Raw genomic sequence first — 16861 nt, forward strand, 5'->3', positions numbered from 1 at the left:
TGATACCAGTAAGTTTATCCCTGTGTTTGACTTATGTTACAGTGGCACTATATGGATGTGAAAGCTGTGAAAATATGGATAAACAAAAGTTGTACCCAGTAACCTGGGAAGCTCAGCTGCCATTTGAACAAGCAGTAAATTTACAGCATTTGGTCCTTTCAAAAGCAGATTTCTGTTTGTTTGATTTTGCATTTGATGCGAGCTGCAGTACACACTGAGTGTAATGCTGAAGTTTTGGCTCAGTCACTTGTGATATGCTTTTTTTAAAGTGCCTTGACACATGGCTAGGTATTTTGGATGGAAGTGGAGATGAAGGCCTTCATTCCAGTAAGAATTATGTTATTCTCTTTCTCTGAGCAGGTGTTTGGATCTGAAAAATGGAAAGAGTAGTTAGACCATGGAAAGGAGAAGTCATGATGGAGATCATCCCATTTGGCACCTTTGTAATGTCAGGAAACTGAGACTGGCTGTTCAGGATTCCTCTGATTTCTGACAAAAGACTAAAGGAAGTACACAGTCATCAGTTCTTGATAAAATGGATATTTGCCTTAGTATTCTCTGCAAGAGAATTAAGGTTAGATTGTAGATTGAGTTATCAAGAGGAGAACTAACATCAGCAGTACATTTGAATGAGAGCTTATTAAGAAGAGGTCTAGAGTGTTGGCAAGATGGTGGGGGTTGTGTTCTGGTATCTCGTGAATAGATGAATGGTCTGGGTTTCATTGCTAATGGTAAATATCTTGACAATCTTGCCCACTTGATCAGCAAATTAGTGAAGCCAGTTTTTAGTATTCAGGTTCTTGTGGAAGGTGACACCTCACTATTTGGACTGTAGAAAATCAATCTTTAGAAAGAAGCTGTCAAAGAGGTTAAAGTGGTTATCAGAGTTTGGAGAGCAACAGAGACAACAAATGAACTCTACAAAGCTTGGGCTAGAGTACATCAAAATGGATAGTGGATTTGAGGTTTTGCCTTCTCTTCAATGGGATGTCAATTATGAAGAATGCATAGGCACTGCTTTTGTGACAGAAGGAATTGTGTGAGATGTAGTTTCGGCATTTGAAATAGCTGAGAGATTCTTAAGAATAAGAGGTTTTCTTTTGAATGCCTGTAAGTGGTGGTGCTGATTCACTTAATTTAAATTGCTGCTATGAATGTTGGAAAATTGGACATGAAAACTTTTTTTTGTAAGAATTTGTAGAGTTAATAGTTTTTTATTGCTTTTTTATGTTATGTATTTATTTTAGTGAGAATTTTGTTGTATCTGCAGTAGAGGTGTCTGGTTACATTGCTTTCATTGTTAATGCAGAGGAAGAGTTAAATAAAGAGCATGTGCATGCAGTAGGGTAGTATGAGGCCAGACTTGTAAACATACTGACCATAGAGAGGAAGTCCCCCTTCCCCATCTTCTCTTTGCTCATGTCCTCAACAGTTTATCATGCAAACTTTGATTTTTTCCTGGCAAGGAAATGGCAGCAGGATTTTTCACTAGCTGGTTGGGAACCCTTCTTATCCATTGCTATTAGGTTCAGTCCTATGTATCCAGCATCTGTCCTGCTGACCACTGTTGTACTACTACACCATTCAATTAGAGAGGATCTAGGTTCCTCTATAGTGTGTTTGGCATATCCCCAAAAAGAGGGACAACAGCAACTGGAACTTTTGCTCTAAAGACCAAACATGACAGCAACAATTTCAGGCCTTCGGTAATCGGTGTGTGTGGGGGGGGGGCTGAGTGGTGAAAGATATTTACTAGAAGTCTGGTCTGGTTGGCATTTCCTCCAACTAATATTCTTTGCAACAGTAATGCTAGGAGTAACTTTTGTGGAAACAGACTACATCACGAGAACATGGGCTTCATTAATTAGGAGCCATAGAATGCATATTCCCAGTCCTTTGGTTAGCCCATGATGCCATTTTGGATATGATGCAAGTGTTCTTCTTTTGTTCCTTTCAAAATCACTTTTGCATGTGGTGATAATTTGCTTGCAACTATTTTATACTTTAGTATAAACAGAACAGGAAAAACACAGGTTCGATGCATGTGTTATTGCAATGTGTTTGATTCTTTTTTTGTTCGGCATTGTCATGTTCTTCTTAGAAAACCAAGGCTTAGTTAAGTGTTGAGAATTTATAATGAATTCTCAACACTTAACTGTTGAGAAATGAATGTTTCTATGCCAATAAGAATTATTTTGTTAATACACTGAAGTGATCAGAACACTGAACACAATAATCCTAATCCAACAAAGCAATGATGCCTAGAAATTGTGAAGGTCATCTCACTTGACATTCTTATAATGCCAAATACAACATGTAGATGAGAGTGGCTGTGTGAGCATTGTTCAAAGGGAGAAGAAATCAACACTAGATTGTTTGAATTGCCAGGATAAACAACATCCATAGTATAATAGTGATGAAAACCTGGAGAAAGTAAGGTGTTCTGGTAAACATGAAAATTTTTTGCAAAATCAATAGAATAGCAGATGCCTTGGCATTAATACCTATTGAATCTGTGTAGTTGGAAAAGGAAAGCCAGTTTTCTAAGTAATATGACTTCACTATCATGAAGGTTGGAAGAAAAACAAACAGGAAAGTGGTTTTAGTATATGCTTTGTAATTAGTTGCCTAGTTGTCAATGCATGTGTGTGGACACCCTGGTGCTGTAAACCTGCAGTATGTCATAACAGCATGAACTAACCTTCCACTTACATTACTTGATTTATTATAATCTACTATGTACTAGATTTTTTTTCAGCAGTAGTCACAAAATATTCTGATATGAGGTTGCACTATAGAAACTTTGCTGTGAAGTATTACTGTACATTTTGTATGCAGCATACTTAATCAAGGGCAATGACAATTGCTGCTGCAGGAGGTTTTTGCCATCCGACACAAATGCTGATCTAACATTTTTATAGGGTTCAAATTTATAAGAAGCTATGACTGATTTCTGAGCCAAGTAACATAATCCCTAACCTGCTCTTATTACAAGAATCATACAGGCCAAAATTTGACATGTTACTTTGGTGCCAGATTGAATACTATTGAGCCATTGCTTTTATTCAGTGGAATACAACTTGCGAAATCTGAGGTAACGAATATAATGAATGAGACTTGAGTACATTAAAATAGCAAAAAGACACCCTTAAAAATGGAATTGGAATAGAGTAGCCTAAACTGTCAGTTTGATAAACTTGAAAAGTTTATCAAACTGACCAAGATTAGATTGTTGTCAGTGAGAAAATATTCCTTCCCAGTCACATTGTTCAATTAATTTTGACCAGGTATTTAAAAAATGAATTTGTTGTTGATTTAATATCTCCTTGAAATTCCAGCAATACAATAACTATATCAACAGTTATTGTTTTGCTGAAACATTGCATGTATCAAAACAGTATACAACAAACAATTTAGAATTAGCCATCCTCCTACTTTCTCAGTGGTTAATTTTTTGCAATTTTTTAATTAGGCAATTTGTAATTCATAGTTCAGTGTATATGACAATTCCAAAATCTTATATCAAACAGCAATTACACTACTAAAATTCAGAAAATTCTTTAAATCCATCAGGAATATATAATCATCTCACTATAACAAACTATCAGTCCTGGCTAAAGCTGCATAATATGATGGCTGTGCCAAAGAAAATTTGCTCTAACCAGCCTTTCATTATAGTATTATGAGACATCTGAGTATAGCAGTAAAGCAAACTGTTAAAGCTGTATACCATCAGTGGTGTTCAAGAAAATTTGCTCTAACAAGCCTTTCAGTATACACATACCAACCACCAAATTAGCAACCTTTATGTAGAAGTAAATGCCAGTTACACAGTGTATGTGCAAAAATGCATGGTCACACATTGCCACATTCTAGGCAACTATTTAAGAATACTGCTGGTTAGTAATTGTCAATGGTTTTGATCGCAATGGGTAAAACCAAGTATCTTTTGGAGTTCAAGAAAGGTCTTATTGTTGGTACCTGTCTGGCTCTGGAGCTGTGATTTTGAAAATATCAGAGCTGACTAGTTTCTCAAAAGTGAGATCCCAGATATTTAATCACTTGAAAAAAACCCACGTTGCTTTTCTAAGAGGCATAAGTGGTGTTCTAAGAGTCTGTCAGGACGAGATTGCCATCATCTGAGAGGGCCTTGTACAGACAAACAGAACTTCTTGTGTGCAGCAATTGACCAAAGCATTACTATGAAGGCTGTTCTCGATCCATATCTCACCAAGCTATGCAAAAAGAATTGAAGAGGATTAGTATTGACATTCACATGCCTATATGGAAACCACTGATTTCTGCAAATAACTGGAAAGTTCATCTACAGTGGCATCAGGGACAGGACACTGGAAGACTGGAAAAAAGTCATGTGGTCTGATAAGTCACAGTACCTTGTTCTGTACTGATGGTAGGCAGAGAGTTTGATGGGAGCCCATGAAGCAATGAACCCAGCTTACCTTATAAACACAACTCAAGGTTCTGGAGGTAGTGTCATGGTGTGGGGCATGTTCTGTTGGTATGGAATGGTTTCCCCCTGATATTGCTGGAGGGTCAGGTGTCCTCCAAGTAATATATAAACATTGTTGCCAATCAAGTCCATCCTGTAGTGGACATTCTCAATAGAGTTTGGATCCGAACCCTATTGATGTATGGGAAAAAACAGATTCAAGAGCAAAGTCCTCTTCCGTCAAATCGGAGCCAGTTAAAGAACTGTCTAGTGCAGTGCTTCCCAAACATCTAATTAATAACAATAGTTTTTAGTTAGATACTGCGTTTGCCCATGCAACATATGGTTTTGTTTCAGTCTATACAGCATAGTTTCTGTATGAGGAGACATGAATTAGTGTTTTTATCCCAGTTGTCTCTAATTGCACTATTTGTTGAGAAATATATTACACAGACTCCTCATACCTTATTCACTGGCATAATAAAAGTACTTGTTTTTATTGCCTCTGCAGTATAGTGGTTGTTAGGGAGGGCGTGTTGTTTACCACTGCAAGCGAGTTACTATCTCCCCACATGAACTTGTTTAAGCCTTTTTTCATGTGTGAAGTATATGCAAAACTTTTATCGGTAACAGAAAACTAGCTCGGATGACAGTGATAATATAAAACGAGTTTTGATGTGTATATAAAGTCAATATCAACAGTCCCTGATTACAAACGCGTGATGAAAGGGAGGAAGATTTGGAGCTTCCCTGGAGAGAAATCGAAGTAAATACATTTAACCACTGCTTTGAAATGAAACATATGAATAAGCAATATTTACTAATATTCATTAAGCGCCGAAATACGCAAGGAAGCAAAGTTTGTGAACCAACACCAATGTGTGAATTTTTCCATTAAAATATAAAAAATAACAAAAAAGAAATAATAAAAGTTAAATACGTTTCTTTTAAAATAAAAAAAAATCTGCTTAGTCTTAAAACATTTTAAATTTGTTTTCATTATTTCACCTTCCCCCACCCCCCCAACAAAACCTGCGGCCCACAGTTTGGGAAGCGCTGGTCTAGTGAACATGTCTGGTATGTTGTAGATGTAGATAAAATCCAACACCTTATGGGATCTCTGTCAAACCACATATGTGCTGTTATTTGGGCTGAAGGAGGTCCAACACAGTTTCTGATTCCTTGACCAGTGTGTGTATAAAGCAGTAGTTGACTGTAACAATGTTATGAAACTTCATAGTAAAGCAAACTGTTTTAGATCCATTTTATGGAGGTAAAAGAAAATACTCATTTCTTAATTGTCCTAGTTGGGAAAAGGCTTGGAAAGCTTGCACTTTTTTGGTATAAACTCTCTAGTGAATTCTTTCATCCCTAAGGCTAAATAAAATTTTTGGTAGAAGGTTAATTTACTATAGAAAATTGTCTTTAGAATGGTACTTCTGCTATAAGGTTTTGGATAGAACCTTTTTTTTGTAGGATGTTTTCTACAGCGGTTTGTCATAATGAAAGTTGATTGTATTTAGAAAATCTTCTGGTGCAGACTGTGTTTATATGCTACTTGTTGCCATTGTTGTACTCAACTAAGTTATCAGAATCCTTAAAGAAGCATTGACTTTTATTGCGGATTGTCCTGTCTAAAAAAAAAAAAAAGAGAGAGAGACAACAAATAACTTGTATATTGCATTACTTTATGTAAGCAACAAGGCTTTTTCTTTCATATGGCTTTAGCTTTGTCTTAAAGAAATACTTAACTCTTCCTTCTTAAAAAAGGGTTGAGTGTAAGAGGATGAAACTTCTGCAGTGAATGTATATTTGTTGATCCTTATTCACGGAATAAATTACAGAATAGAGTGGATAAAAATCGGCATGGGACTACTGAAATTAGTGAATGTATATCACTTCTAAAGCTGGTATAAGAACTAAAGGGAATCTGCAATTTTTGTATACAAATGCAAGAAGCATTCGAAATAAGAGGGAAGAATTTTTGGCATTAGTCAGTGCAATCTCACCAAAAGTTGTAGGCATTAGTGAAACTTGGCTGTCAGCGGAAGATGCGGTTACTGGAATTGAATGTGTTGGGTACAGTATTTTCAGGGAGTATAGAGAAGATAGAACGGGGGGGGGGGGGGGTACTGTTGATGATAGCTGATGAGTTGCAGCCAAAGAAAGTAGTATATTAAGAGGATAGACATGTGAATGATAGTTCATTTGAGATGGTCTGGTGTAAAATAGTGACCAACGCAACCAAATATACAGTTGGTTGCTGCTATAGGCCCGGGGGGGTACAGGAGATGATATTGAATTCTACAGCGTCCAACCCCCGTTCTCCCGACTGGTAGGCCAGTTCTCTTTGAATTTTGAAGACTCGACACTCAGGGGCTACCCTGAGTGTCGAGTCTTCAAAAGGGATCCCTGCCGGTGCCTAGGCCCCCCCCCCCCGATAGGCCGGTTCTACTTGAATTATGACTCGACACTCAGGGTAGCCCATTAGTTTCACAATGTGACATAAAAAGGCGTATCATTTTATATATATATATATATATATATATATATATATATATATATATATATATATATATATATATATATATATATATATATATATAAATTAGTTTGAATGACTACATACCAAGAATGAAAAAACAACAAGGTTTAATATTAAGATACAACTAGTTTCGTTGAATGATTCAACTTCTTCAGATATCACAGGCAAAGAATTATACAAAAAATGACAGAGACATGATAAAATTACATCAACAGATCTAGTATAAAAGACAATAATACATTTTAAAAACAGGAATGCAAGCTTGGGTTCTAAATTAAAGTTGACTACATGCATGAGCTGCCACGAGTGCACCAATACTGAACAGAGGCAACGTGTGCATCAGAGAGATTGAAGCTAAGGCTGCTGTTAATATGGTATGAATCTAGAGAAATTTCACTAAATTCAGTGATCTTTCTTTCGAGTTCATCATAACACATACATGGATATTAGAAGTTTTTGGCCAGTCTACGAGGTGTTGGCGGCCCTCATCCAAGTTAATAGAGATGAGAACGTGGCTAGAGAGAGCACTGGCTCTAGTCCTATTGTAGGAAATGTCTCTCTGGTGTTCTTCCATATACAAAAGTTTCCAAAACTTTGCCCCATACTAAGTAAACCTAAAGTGAAACATCTCCCTACTCTGTATCCAGGAGTTTACCAGATTTTGTGTGAATGTGGAAAACCATATTACAGCCAGACAGCTAAATCCATCCTTTTGCGTATGGAAGAACACCAGAGAGACATTTCCTACAATAGGACCAGAGCCAGCATCCTCTCTCTAGCCACGTTCTCTTCTCTATTAACTCTGATGAGGGCTGCCAACATGAACTCGAAAGAAAGATCATCGAATCTAGAGAAATTTCTCTAGATTCATCCATATTAACAACAGCCTTAGCTTAAATCTCTCTGATGCACACACTGCCTCTGTTCAGTATTAGCGTACTTGTGACAGCTCGTATTCCTGTTTTTAAAATGTACTATTGTCATTTATACTAGATCTGTTGATATAATATTATCATGTTTCTGTCATTTTTTGTATAATTCTTTGCCTGTGATACCTGAAGAAATTGAATCATTCAAACTAATTTTTTATATTTTCTACCAAGTAAAGATGAACAATAATGTGTGTGTGTGTGTGTTATGGTTAAAGTAATAAATCCGGTCATTATTAATAATTACCGGTTAAAGTGAATAATGATGGTGGAGGATGTAGAAGTCATGGATGACCAAGGAAAAGATGGAATGAGGCCTGAATAGGCTACTAGGCCTAAATCCTTGAAAGGATAATGATTAGCTAAAATCAAGTTGATCCTGATCAACAGGTTGCCATTCTCTTATGAAGTATAGCTTCCCAATAGAACATATGTTGACCAGGTCAGCCATTTAATTGAAGTCAAAAAAACAAGTTTTGCATTTTAAGAACCTGTTCTAATCTCTACAAAAATAAGTGCTCTTTAGTAACATTTGGAGTATGGTCATCCATGATTATAAACAAAATTTTTGATTCTGGCAGATTGTTTTGTACTAGCTGTTTTATTCTTGGTCTACAAGATTCGTAACCTTTGGATGTGATTTTTATCACTAAGTTCTAATTCTGATTCTAATTCTAAGCACTAATTCTGCTTTTTTAAGCAATTGTCATAATAGTGACATTTTGGTAACACAGTTTTGAAATGTAATCAGTTATTTTTAATAAATACATGGCTATCTAAAGAAAAATTATTTACTCTATAAAATGTGGGATTATTCTTTTGCATTTTAATTTCATACTTTTCTCTCCCAAATAGATATAGAATTTGATGCACTTTCAGGAGGATATTATCCAATTGTATATGTGAATGACTACTGGAATCTTCTCAGGGATTATATACCAATCAATGAAACTACAAAGTATGTTTCTTATTTATTTATTTTAGTTTTAAGAAATAAGTTGCAATATATTACAGATTAACCTACCTTATCAATATCTGGACAGCACACATCCACCTGATAAAGATAAGGCATGCTGAAGTGCTTATATTTCTGTTTTCACTTTGGAAATTAGACAGAGATATCCCAGTACGTTTTTGCTATAATAACAAAAAAAAAATATAAATAGTTTGTAATAAGCACCTCTTTAATTTAAAGGCTTAAGAAATGATGTATTAACAAATCATAATAGGCAAGAAATTCTTGTTTTAATCCTATATTCAAACAGAAACAAACAGTTTGCATATGAAATATGTTCATGACTAGGCTACTTGTGTATACATATAGCCTAGTCATGAACATATTCCCATATTCCCATAATCCCATATTCCCATATTCCCAATGAACCAGATACCATTCCTACACATACTTCTAATCTAGAGCAGCCACCACCACCACCCATACACTATCAATGCCAAACATACTGAACAAACTTATTGTCTTCCTTCATTCCATCAACTTCTGTTCTTAAGCACAATCTCTCCCATACTGTTTCTTCCCATTGAGTACAATCCCAATTCTTTAAGAAACATATCATTAGTGTACTTTTTTCTGATTAATCACTTACCCACAATGGAATAGTCTTGTAACCTTTCATGTGTGGACTCATTATTATTAAAAAGAAAAGTGAAGTCAACAGCCTCTATATATATATATATATATATATATATATACATATCATTAGTGTACTTTTTTCTGATTAATCACTTACCCACAATGGAATAGTCTTGTAACCTTTCATGTGTGGACTCATTATTATTAAAAAGAAAAGTGAAGTCAACAGCCTATATATATATATATATATATATATATATATATATATAGAGGCTGTTGACTTCACTTTTCTTTTTAATAATAATGAGTCCACACATGAAAGGTTACAAGACTATTCCATTGTGGGTAAGTGATTAATCAGAAAAAAGTACACTAATGATATGTTTCTTAAAGAATTGGGATTGTACTCAATGGGAAGAAACAGTATGGGAGAGATTGTGCTTAAGAACAGAAGTTGATGGAATGAAGGAAGACAATAAGTTTGTTCAGTATGTTTGGCATTGATAGTGTATGGGTGGTGGTGGTGGCTGCTCTAGATTAGAAGTATGTGTAGGAATGGTATCTGGTTCATTGGGGCAGTGCCTATGAAGTAGGAAAATGGAAAAGTTACTGAAGGAAGTCTGTATAAGAGTGGTCATGTATTAGGGAGTTGCCCTCTTTTGTATATCATCAAGAATTCTTAGATTGGTTTGGTTTGGTTTGATTTATTTTGATTTACAGCCAAAGCAACTCAGGCTATGAGGCCAGTGTATTATATCTGTTAATTGCTTGTGTTCTATTGGCTGGTTTACCTACTTTGTGGGATGAGAAACCCTGCCATCTCCATATGAGACCAGCTAACTCACCTTCAGTTGAAAATCCCTGTTAAAGACATCCTGGATGGGATTCAAATCCAGGTCTTTCCAACCAATGGGCATTGTCAAAACCAATTGAGTTACAGAGCCCCCCCCCCCCCAGAGGTTTAGGGTAGCCTTAGCATCCTCCCTCCCCATAATGCAAAGTATGCTTCCTTTCAGACGTGTGTTGCCTGTTGACTGTTTCAGCCCACATATATCTTGTTCATTTCAGGTGCTTTTTTTGCTACCATTTTTGTCTCCCTTCTTTAGTTAATCTCTCATTCTGCTTTTTAAATGACCATATCTTAACTTTCTTATTAAATCTCAAGATCTTTTCTCTGTCTTTGTTTTTAATATGGCTGGCCTGATTGGCTCAGAGATTAGTGTATCCATTCTCCAACTAACAGGCAGCTGGTATTCCACTGTGGGCATTGAAAGTTTGTCTTTAGTAACCCCCCCCCCCCCCAACACACACACATTATTAACCTACTTATTGGAATTCTGAAGTGGTTTGAAAAAAGTTTCATGTTTGTTCTCTAGGGCAGAGCTTTTGGATTGTATAAAAACATAAATAAAAGAACAAAAAATGAATAAAATAGAAACAAATCCCAAGGCCACCAATGGTACTAATGAACTATGGGTTTACAACCTTTATTCCTGCCACTGATATTATCTATTGACTTTTGTAATTTTCCTCAAAACTCATACATCATACCTGCGGTTCTTGCATCATTTTAATAAATAACACAATGATAGACAACAGAGGACTTACCGTATATTATCGCGTATAATGCGAACTAGAAATTTTGTTTGAAAACCCTAAAATGCCATGTCCACGTATAATTCGATCTGTTAATCTTGTTCCATAACATTATAAATAATACAATACGAATTAACGAAAGAAATATTTATTTAAAATCAAAATTTCAAAATACAAGACGAATTAACGAAAGAAATATTTATTTAAAATCAAAATTTCAAAATACAAGACGAATTAACGAAAGAAATATTTATTTTAAAACAAAATGTCAAAATCCTTTAAATTCTTCATCTTTTGAGTCTTCATTGTCTTCATGCTCTCCAATTTGTTGTGCGTTATCCTCGCTTTCGTATATGACGTGATCTTCAGATCCATCCATTGAATTACTTATTCCACATTTAACAAATGAGCATTGAATCATTTCAGATGATATCAAATCCCATGCTTCTTTAACCCAGCTGGTGACTAGGGTGATCTCAGGCTTCTGAAAATTCCCACCTTTTGTCATCTTCATCAAACCAGATGACATCCATTCTCTCCATTTTTCATGTAAGTGATCTTTAAATGGCTTATTCTAGCTGACATCAAGTGGCTGCAAAACGGAAGTTAGACCATCCGTTATGACTGCTAGGTCTGTACGTAGCTCACATGCTTTCTCTTTGCTTATGCTCCAGAACATATCCCAGACTAGCATGCTTTGTTGACGTAACAAGCTACCTGGACGTATGATCCATACTTGATCCAGCCACAATTGTACACCTTCTTCATCCATCCAACCTTTCTGATTGGCGTGAACAATTACACCTCGTGGAAATTTCATATCCTTCAGAATTTTCTTCCTTTTAAATATTACTGTTGGCTTTAATTTGGTTCCGTCTGCCATGCATGTTAGAACAACAGTAAAATGCGTTTTTTCGTGTCCCATTGTTTTTATGAAGACACCCTTTTCACCAACTGAGTTTACTGTTCGATTCCCAGGCATTTTAGTACATAGGCGTCTCATCCATATTGCCAATTTGGGAAAGTTCATATCTGTGATACTTCCGTAATTTTATGATAAATTTATGGAAGGACTGCACTTTTTCTTCAAGCTGCTTTGGTAACTCTGCACAATTTTTGTTTGGTGTCGTAATGTTAATGCTTTGCATTCCATAAATCTGTTGCGCCACCCAGACAAAACAAGAAAAGATGAAATACCTGGTGTCTTGAATTTACCATTCTTGAGTTGTAGAGCTCAAAAATGAATTGCATTTCTTGTTACTCTAATGCCATCTTGTCATCGCGTCAAAATCCATTCATTTAGCTCTTCTTTGAGTTCTAGAAAGGATGCTATATCTCCACGACGGGTCTTTTCGTTTTGGGGATTTTTTCAAGACTGTCTTTTTGCTTACACCAAAGTCTAATATTACTCTCTGCTACACCAAGTTCTCTAATAGCAACACTGTTATTATGTTTTTCTGCAAACTGCACGACACGCAATTTAAATCCTGCTTCAAAAGATGAATGTTTCTATTGGCTCATTTTCAGGCTAGGTTTAAAATGAACTGCGGTTAAACTGATATACCTAACTGTGCTCTATCATTCAGCGACGGAGAGCGCATGCGCAGATATGATGTGTGCTTGGTCGCCGAATGCAAGTGGGTCAAGTATATTTGGTTGCATAGGCATTAGGTAGTATATATTGTGTGTGCAAGTCTAATAAGATGTTATATTTTTTAGGATCCACATATAATGCGAACCCCTAACTTTAAGGTATAATAATATACGGTACACAAAATATTTTTTATTTCATAGAATTTTTGCCCAAGTATCAAGGGTAATAATTAATATAAAATTCAAATTAAAAGCACAAGTAGCAAAATGAATATTCAGCAATGAGACCATGTGAGCGACATATAAATGACATAAGAGAAGCTTGGCCTCAAGTACTTTTTGGGTCGTAATGACATTTTTTAAATGCTTAATTAGATTAAACAATATATATATAATTAACACAAAACAGATATTTGGATTATATATATATATATATATATATAACTGTTATCTAAGGAATGGCTTTAACTTTAGTCCATTGTTTCTATTCGGATTGGTGTATGGAATTAAGGCTTTACAACATTCTCTGTGTAATCATTCTAAAAGGAAATGGCTTTAGTGTAAGCCCTTGGTTTTCTTCTGAAGGATTTGATGTTTGGTGGAGATGGTATATTCAGCAAGTCCAGATTAGTCTAGCCCTTCATCAAATTCCTGGCACGTACCCTCAAGGCGTATACAGGATATTATAATAGTACTACATGAAAAACTTGCATTATTACTAACTTATTATGAACAAGTTTAATCCTAATCAATCTGTTATCTGTCAAGACTCCAACATTATCAGATCTTATATGTCTGTCTTCTAAGGCACTTTTTACTGTATCAATTCACCTATACCTTGGTCTTCCTCTGGGTCTTTTTCCTGCCAACCTGGCAGAGAACACTTCTTTTGCTAATCTTTCCTCTCCCATTCTGTTTAATTGACCATACCACCTGAGATTATCTCTGCTAACAATGTCAGGTTCTTTCCTAATATCCACTTTTTTAATATGATATTGCCATTAATGCCATCTGTTCACACTACTAATCTTTCTCAGTCTTTGGTCAAGTGTTTTATTTCTAACCCAGCTCTCAGATCCATAAGTTAAAATTGGTTTGAATACTGTCTTGTACACAGCTAATTTAGTATTTTGACTAATTTCTATCTTATTCCATATAAATTTATTCAGTTGACTTCCTACCATACCACCTTTGTCGATTCTGTTGTCTATTTCCATATTTAATTTACTATCTTCACTAAAAATAGTGCCTAAGTAACTGAAATGTTTCACTTGTTCAAGAGGTTCTCTATTCACAATGCAGTTGATATTTTCAATGTTTCTGACTATTTTCATCATCATTATCATATTCCTGCTATTTTCCCTCAAGGGATGTATAGGATATGATAGTGCTACATGAAAAATTTACATCATTACTAACTTCCTATCTACAATTTTCCTCCAAACAAGTCTGTTACTTATCAAGACTCCAACATTATCAGATCTTATATTTCTATCATCTAAGGCATTTTGTACCGTATCAATCCACCTATATCTTGGTCGTTTTCCTGCAACCTGGCAGAAAACACTTGTTTTGATAATCTTTCCTCGCCCATTCTATTTAAGTGACCATACCACCTGAGATTAGCTCTGCTAATGCATTCCTGGATGATGACAATGTCACGTTCTTTCCTAATATCCTCATTTTTAATATGATATTGCCATTGATGCCATCTATTCATGCCTCTAATCTTTTTCAGGACTCTCATATCTGCGTTCTCTAGTCTTTGGTCAAGTGTTTTACTTCTGACCTAGTTCTTAGATAAAACTGGTTTGAACACTGTTTTTTGTATACAGCTAATTTAGTGTTCCGACTAATTTCTCTCTTATTCCATATGAATTTATTCAATTGACTTCCTACCATACCAACTTTGTTGATTCTATTGTCTATTTCTATATTTAATTTACCATCTTCACTAAAAATTGTGCCTAAGTAGCTGAAATGTTTTACTTGTTCCACAGGTTCTCCATTCACAACGCAGTTGACATTTTCAACGATTCTGCCTATTTTCATTGTCTTTTTATTGCTGACCTTCATATCATATCTCTTACAACAGTTATTCAATTTAGTCAAGGAATCTTGCAGACTTGTAGCAGATTTATTTAGAAGTATAACATCATCCGCATAAAGCAAAGAGCTGACATTCACATCTCCAATTTTGATCATGTTTAGTACCACTTTCCTTCATAATGTGATCCATACAGATAATGAATAACAGTGGGGATAATGTACATCCTTGTCTCACACCAGATTTAACATTAAACCACCTTCCTGTACTTCCTTCAGTTCTAACTGTTGACTTACAACTTAAATAAAGACTAAGTATTGCTTGATATAATGCCCCATTGACACCATATAACTGTAGCGTATTGAATAGCTTCTCTCTTGGCACCCTGTCATATGACTTTTCCAGATCAACAAAACTTAAATATAGATCTTTGTTATATTCCCATTCTTTCTCAACTATTTGTCGTAATGTGAAGATCTAATCCTGACAGCCTCTATTTGGCTGAATCCAGCTTGTTCTTCACTAAGCTTTTCTTCCACAATACTTCTGAACCGTTTCTCAAGTATACTTGCATAAATCTTGCCAGGAACACTCAGTAGGGAAATACCTCTGTAATTCTCACATTCAGTTTTATTTCCCTTTTTATATATGGGTACTATGAGAGCTGTACTCCAATCATCAGGAATTCGTCCCTCTGTCCAGGCCTTCTGAACTATGCAGTGCAGCCACTGTAAGACTTTTATACCACCATACTTCAGCATTTCTGGTCGAATATCATCTACTTCTGCTGCCTTTCCACATTTCAAGCCTTTGATGGCTTTTTCTACTTCAAGTATGGATATGCATTCCTGACTGGATGCTTGTTGAGTGTTTTTTACGACTGTGCTATCACTGCTTGTTTCGTTTAGCAATTTTTCGAAGTAATTACTCCATACTTCAAGGATATCTTTTTCTCCCGTTTTCATGTCACCTTTATCATCTCTAACTGCTTTTACAGCACTCTTTAATCCATTTCTAAGCTTCTTCAACAACCTCCAGAATATCTTACCACCTGCTTCAACAACCTGCAGAATATCTTACCACCTGCTTGTCGGCTGGGGAGTCGCCCCAGCCGACATGAAATTTTTTCATGTTGTACTATCATTTTATATTTTGGTTTAAGCCAATAAGAATACAATTTAGTCAGCTAAATTCCAAATTGCCAGCTCATCCTCATTCGTTCAATATCCAGGTAGATATCCAACAGGATGCACCACGAGAAGGTGAGGATTGGACATTAGGTCAGAAGCCATGGTCGGTTCTCCGCATTCCTTTAAAGGCTATGTGGAGGTCTCCTCTGAGTTGTATAGCTTTGACCCTTAAGCACACCTTATTTTCATTGTCTTTGTCTGGTTATTGCTGATTGTCATGCCAAATTTTTTTACCATAGTTATTCTGTTTACTCAGGGAATTTTGCAGACTTGTAGCAGATTTCTTTAGAAGTATAACATCATCTGCATAAAACAAAGAGCTGAGATTAACATCTCCAATTTTGATATCAAGTTTAATACTGCTTTCCTTCATAATGTGATCCATGTAGATAATGAGTAACAGATGGAATAATGCACATCCTTGTCTGACACCAGATTCAACATCACCCATCTTCCTGTACTTTCTTCAATTCTAACTGCTGACTTACAACTCTAATAAAGACTAAGTATTGCTTGATATGATGCCCCATTGATACCATATAACTGTAGCGTTTTGAATAGCTTTTCTCTTGGCACTTTGTCATATGCATTTTGCAGGTCTATAATAAATACAGATCTCTGTTTTATATTCCCATGATTACTCAACTATTTGTTGTAAAGTGAAAATCTGATTCTGACAGCCTCTATTTTGCCTGATCTCCAGCTTGTTCTTCACAGACTTTCACACAATCCTTTTTCCAGAATCCTTCTCAACCATTTCTCAAGTATACTTTCGTAAATCTTACCGGAACACTCAGTAGGAAATACCTCTAATTTTCACATTCAGTTTTATTTCCCTTTTTGTATATGGGTACTATGAGAGCTCTACTTCAATCATCTGGAATTTTTTCCCTCTGTTCAGGCCTTCTGAACTATGCAGT

At 35.7% G+C, this 16861-nt stretch overlaps 1 protein-coding gene across 1 annotated transcript in view; it reads left to right on the top strand.

The window, feature by feature from the left end:
* Positions 1–16861, top strand: part of LOC150101700 (putative lipid scramblase CLPTM1) — a 283907-nt gene that overhangs the window by 184006 nt on the left and 83040 nt on the right. The window contains exon 7 of the mRNA XM_090399981.1: positions 8780–8882. Coding sequence (XP_090256107.1) covers positions 8780–8882 — 103 coding nt within the window. The remainder of the gene's footprint in view (positions 1–8779; positions 8883–16861) is intronic.

This window comes from Typopeltis vanoorti, chromosome 11 (assembly GCF_054136105.1).
Source record: "Typopeltis vanoorti isolate ZY-2024b chromosome 11, IOZ_Tvanoo_1.0, whole genome shotgun sequence".
NCBI classification, from domain to species: domain Eukaryota; kingdom Metazoa; phylum Arthropoda; class Arachnida; order Uropygi; family Thelyphonidae; genus Typopeltis; species Typopeltis vanoorti.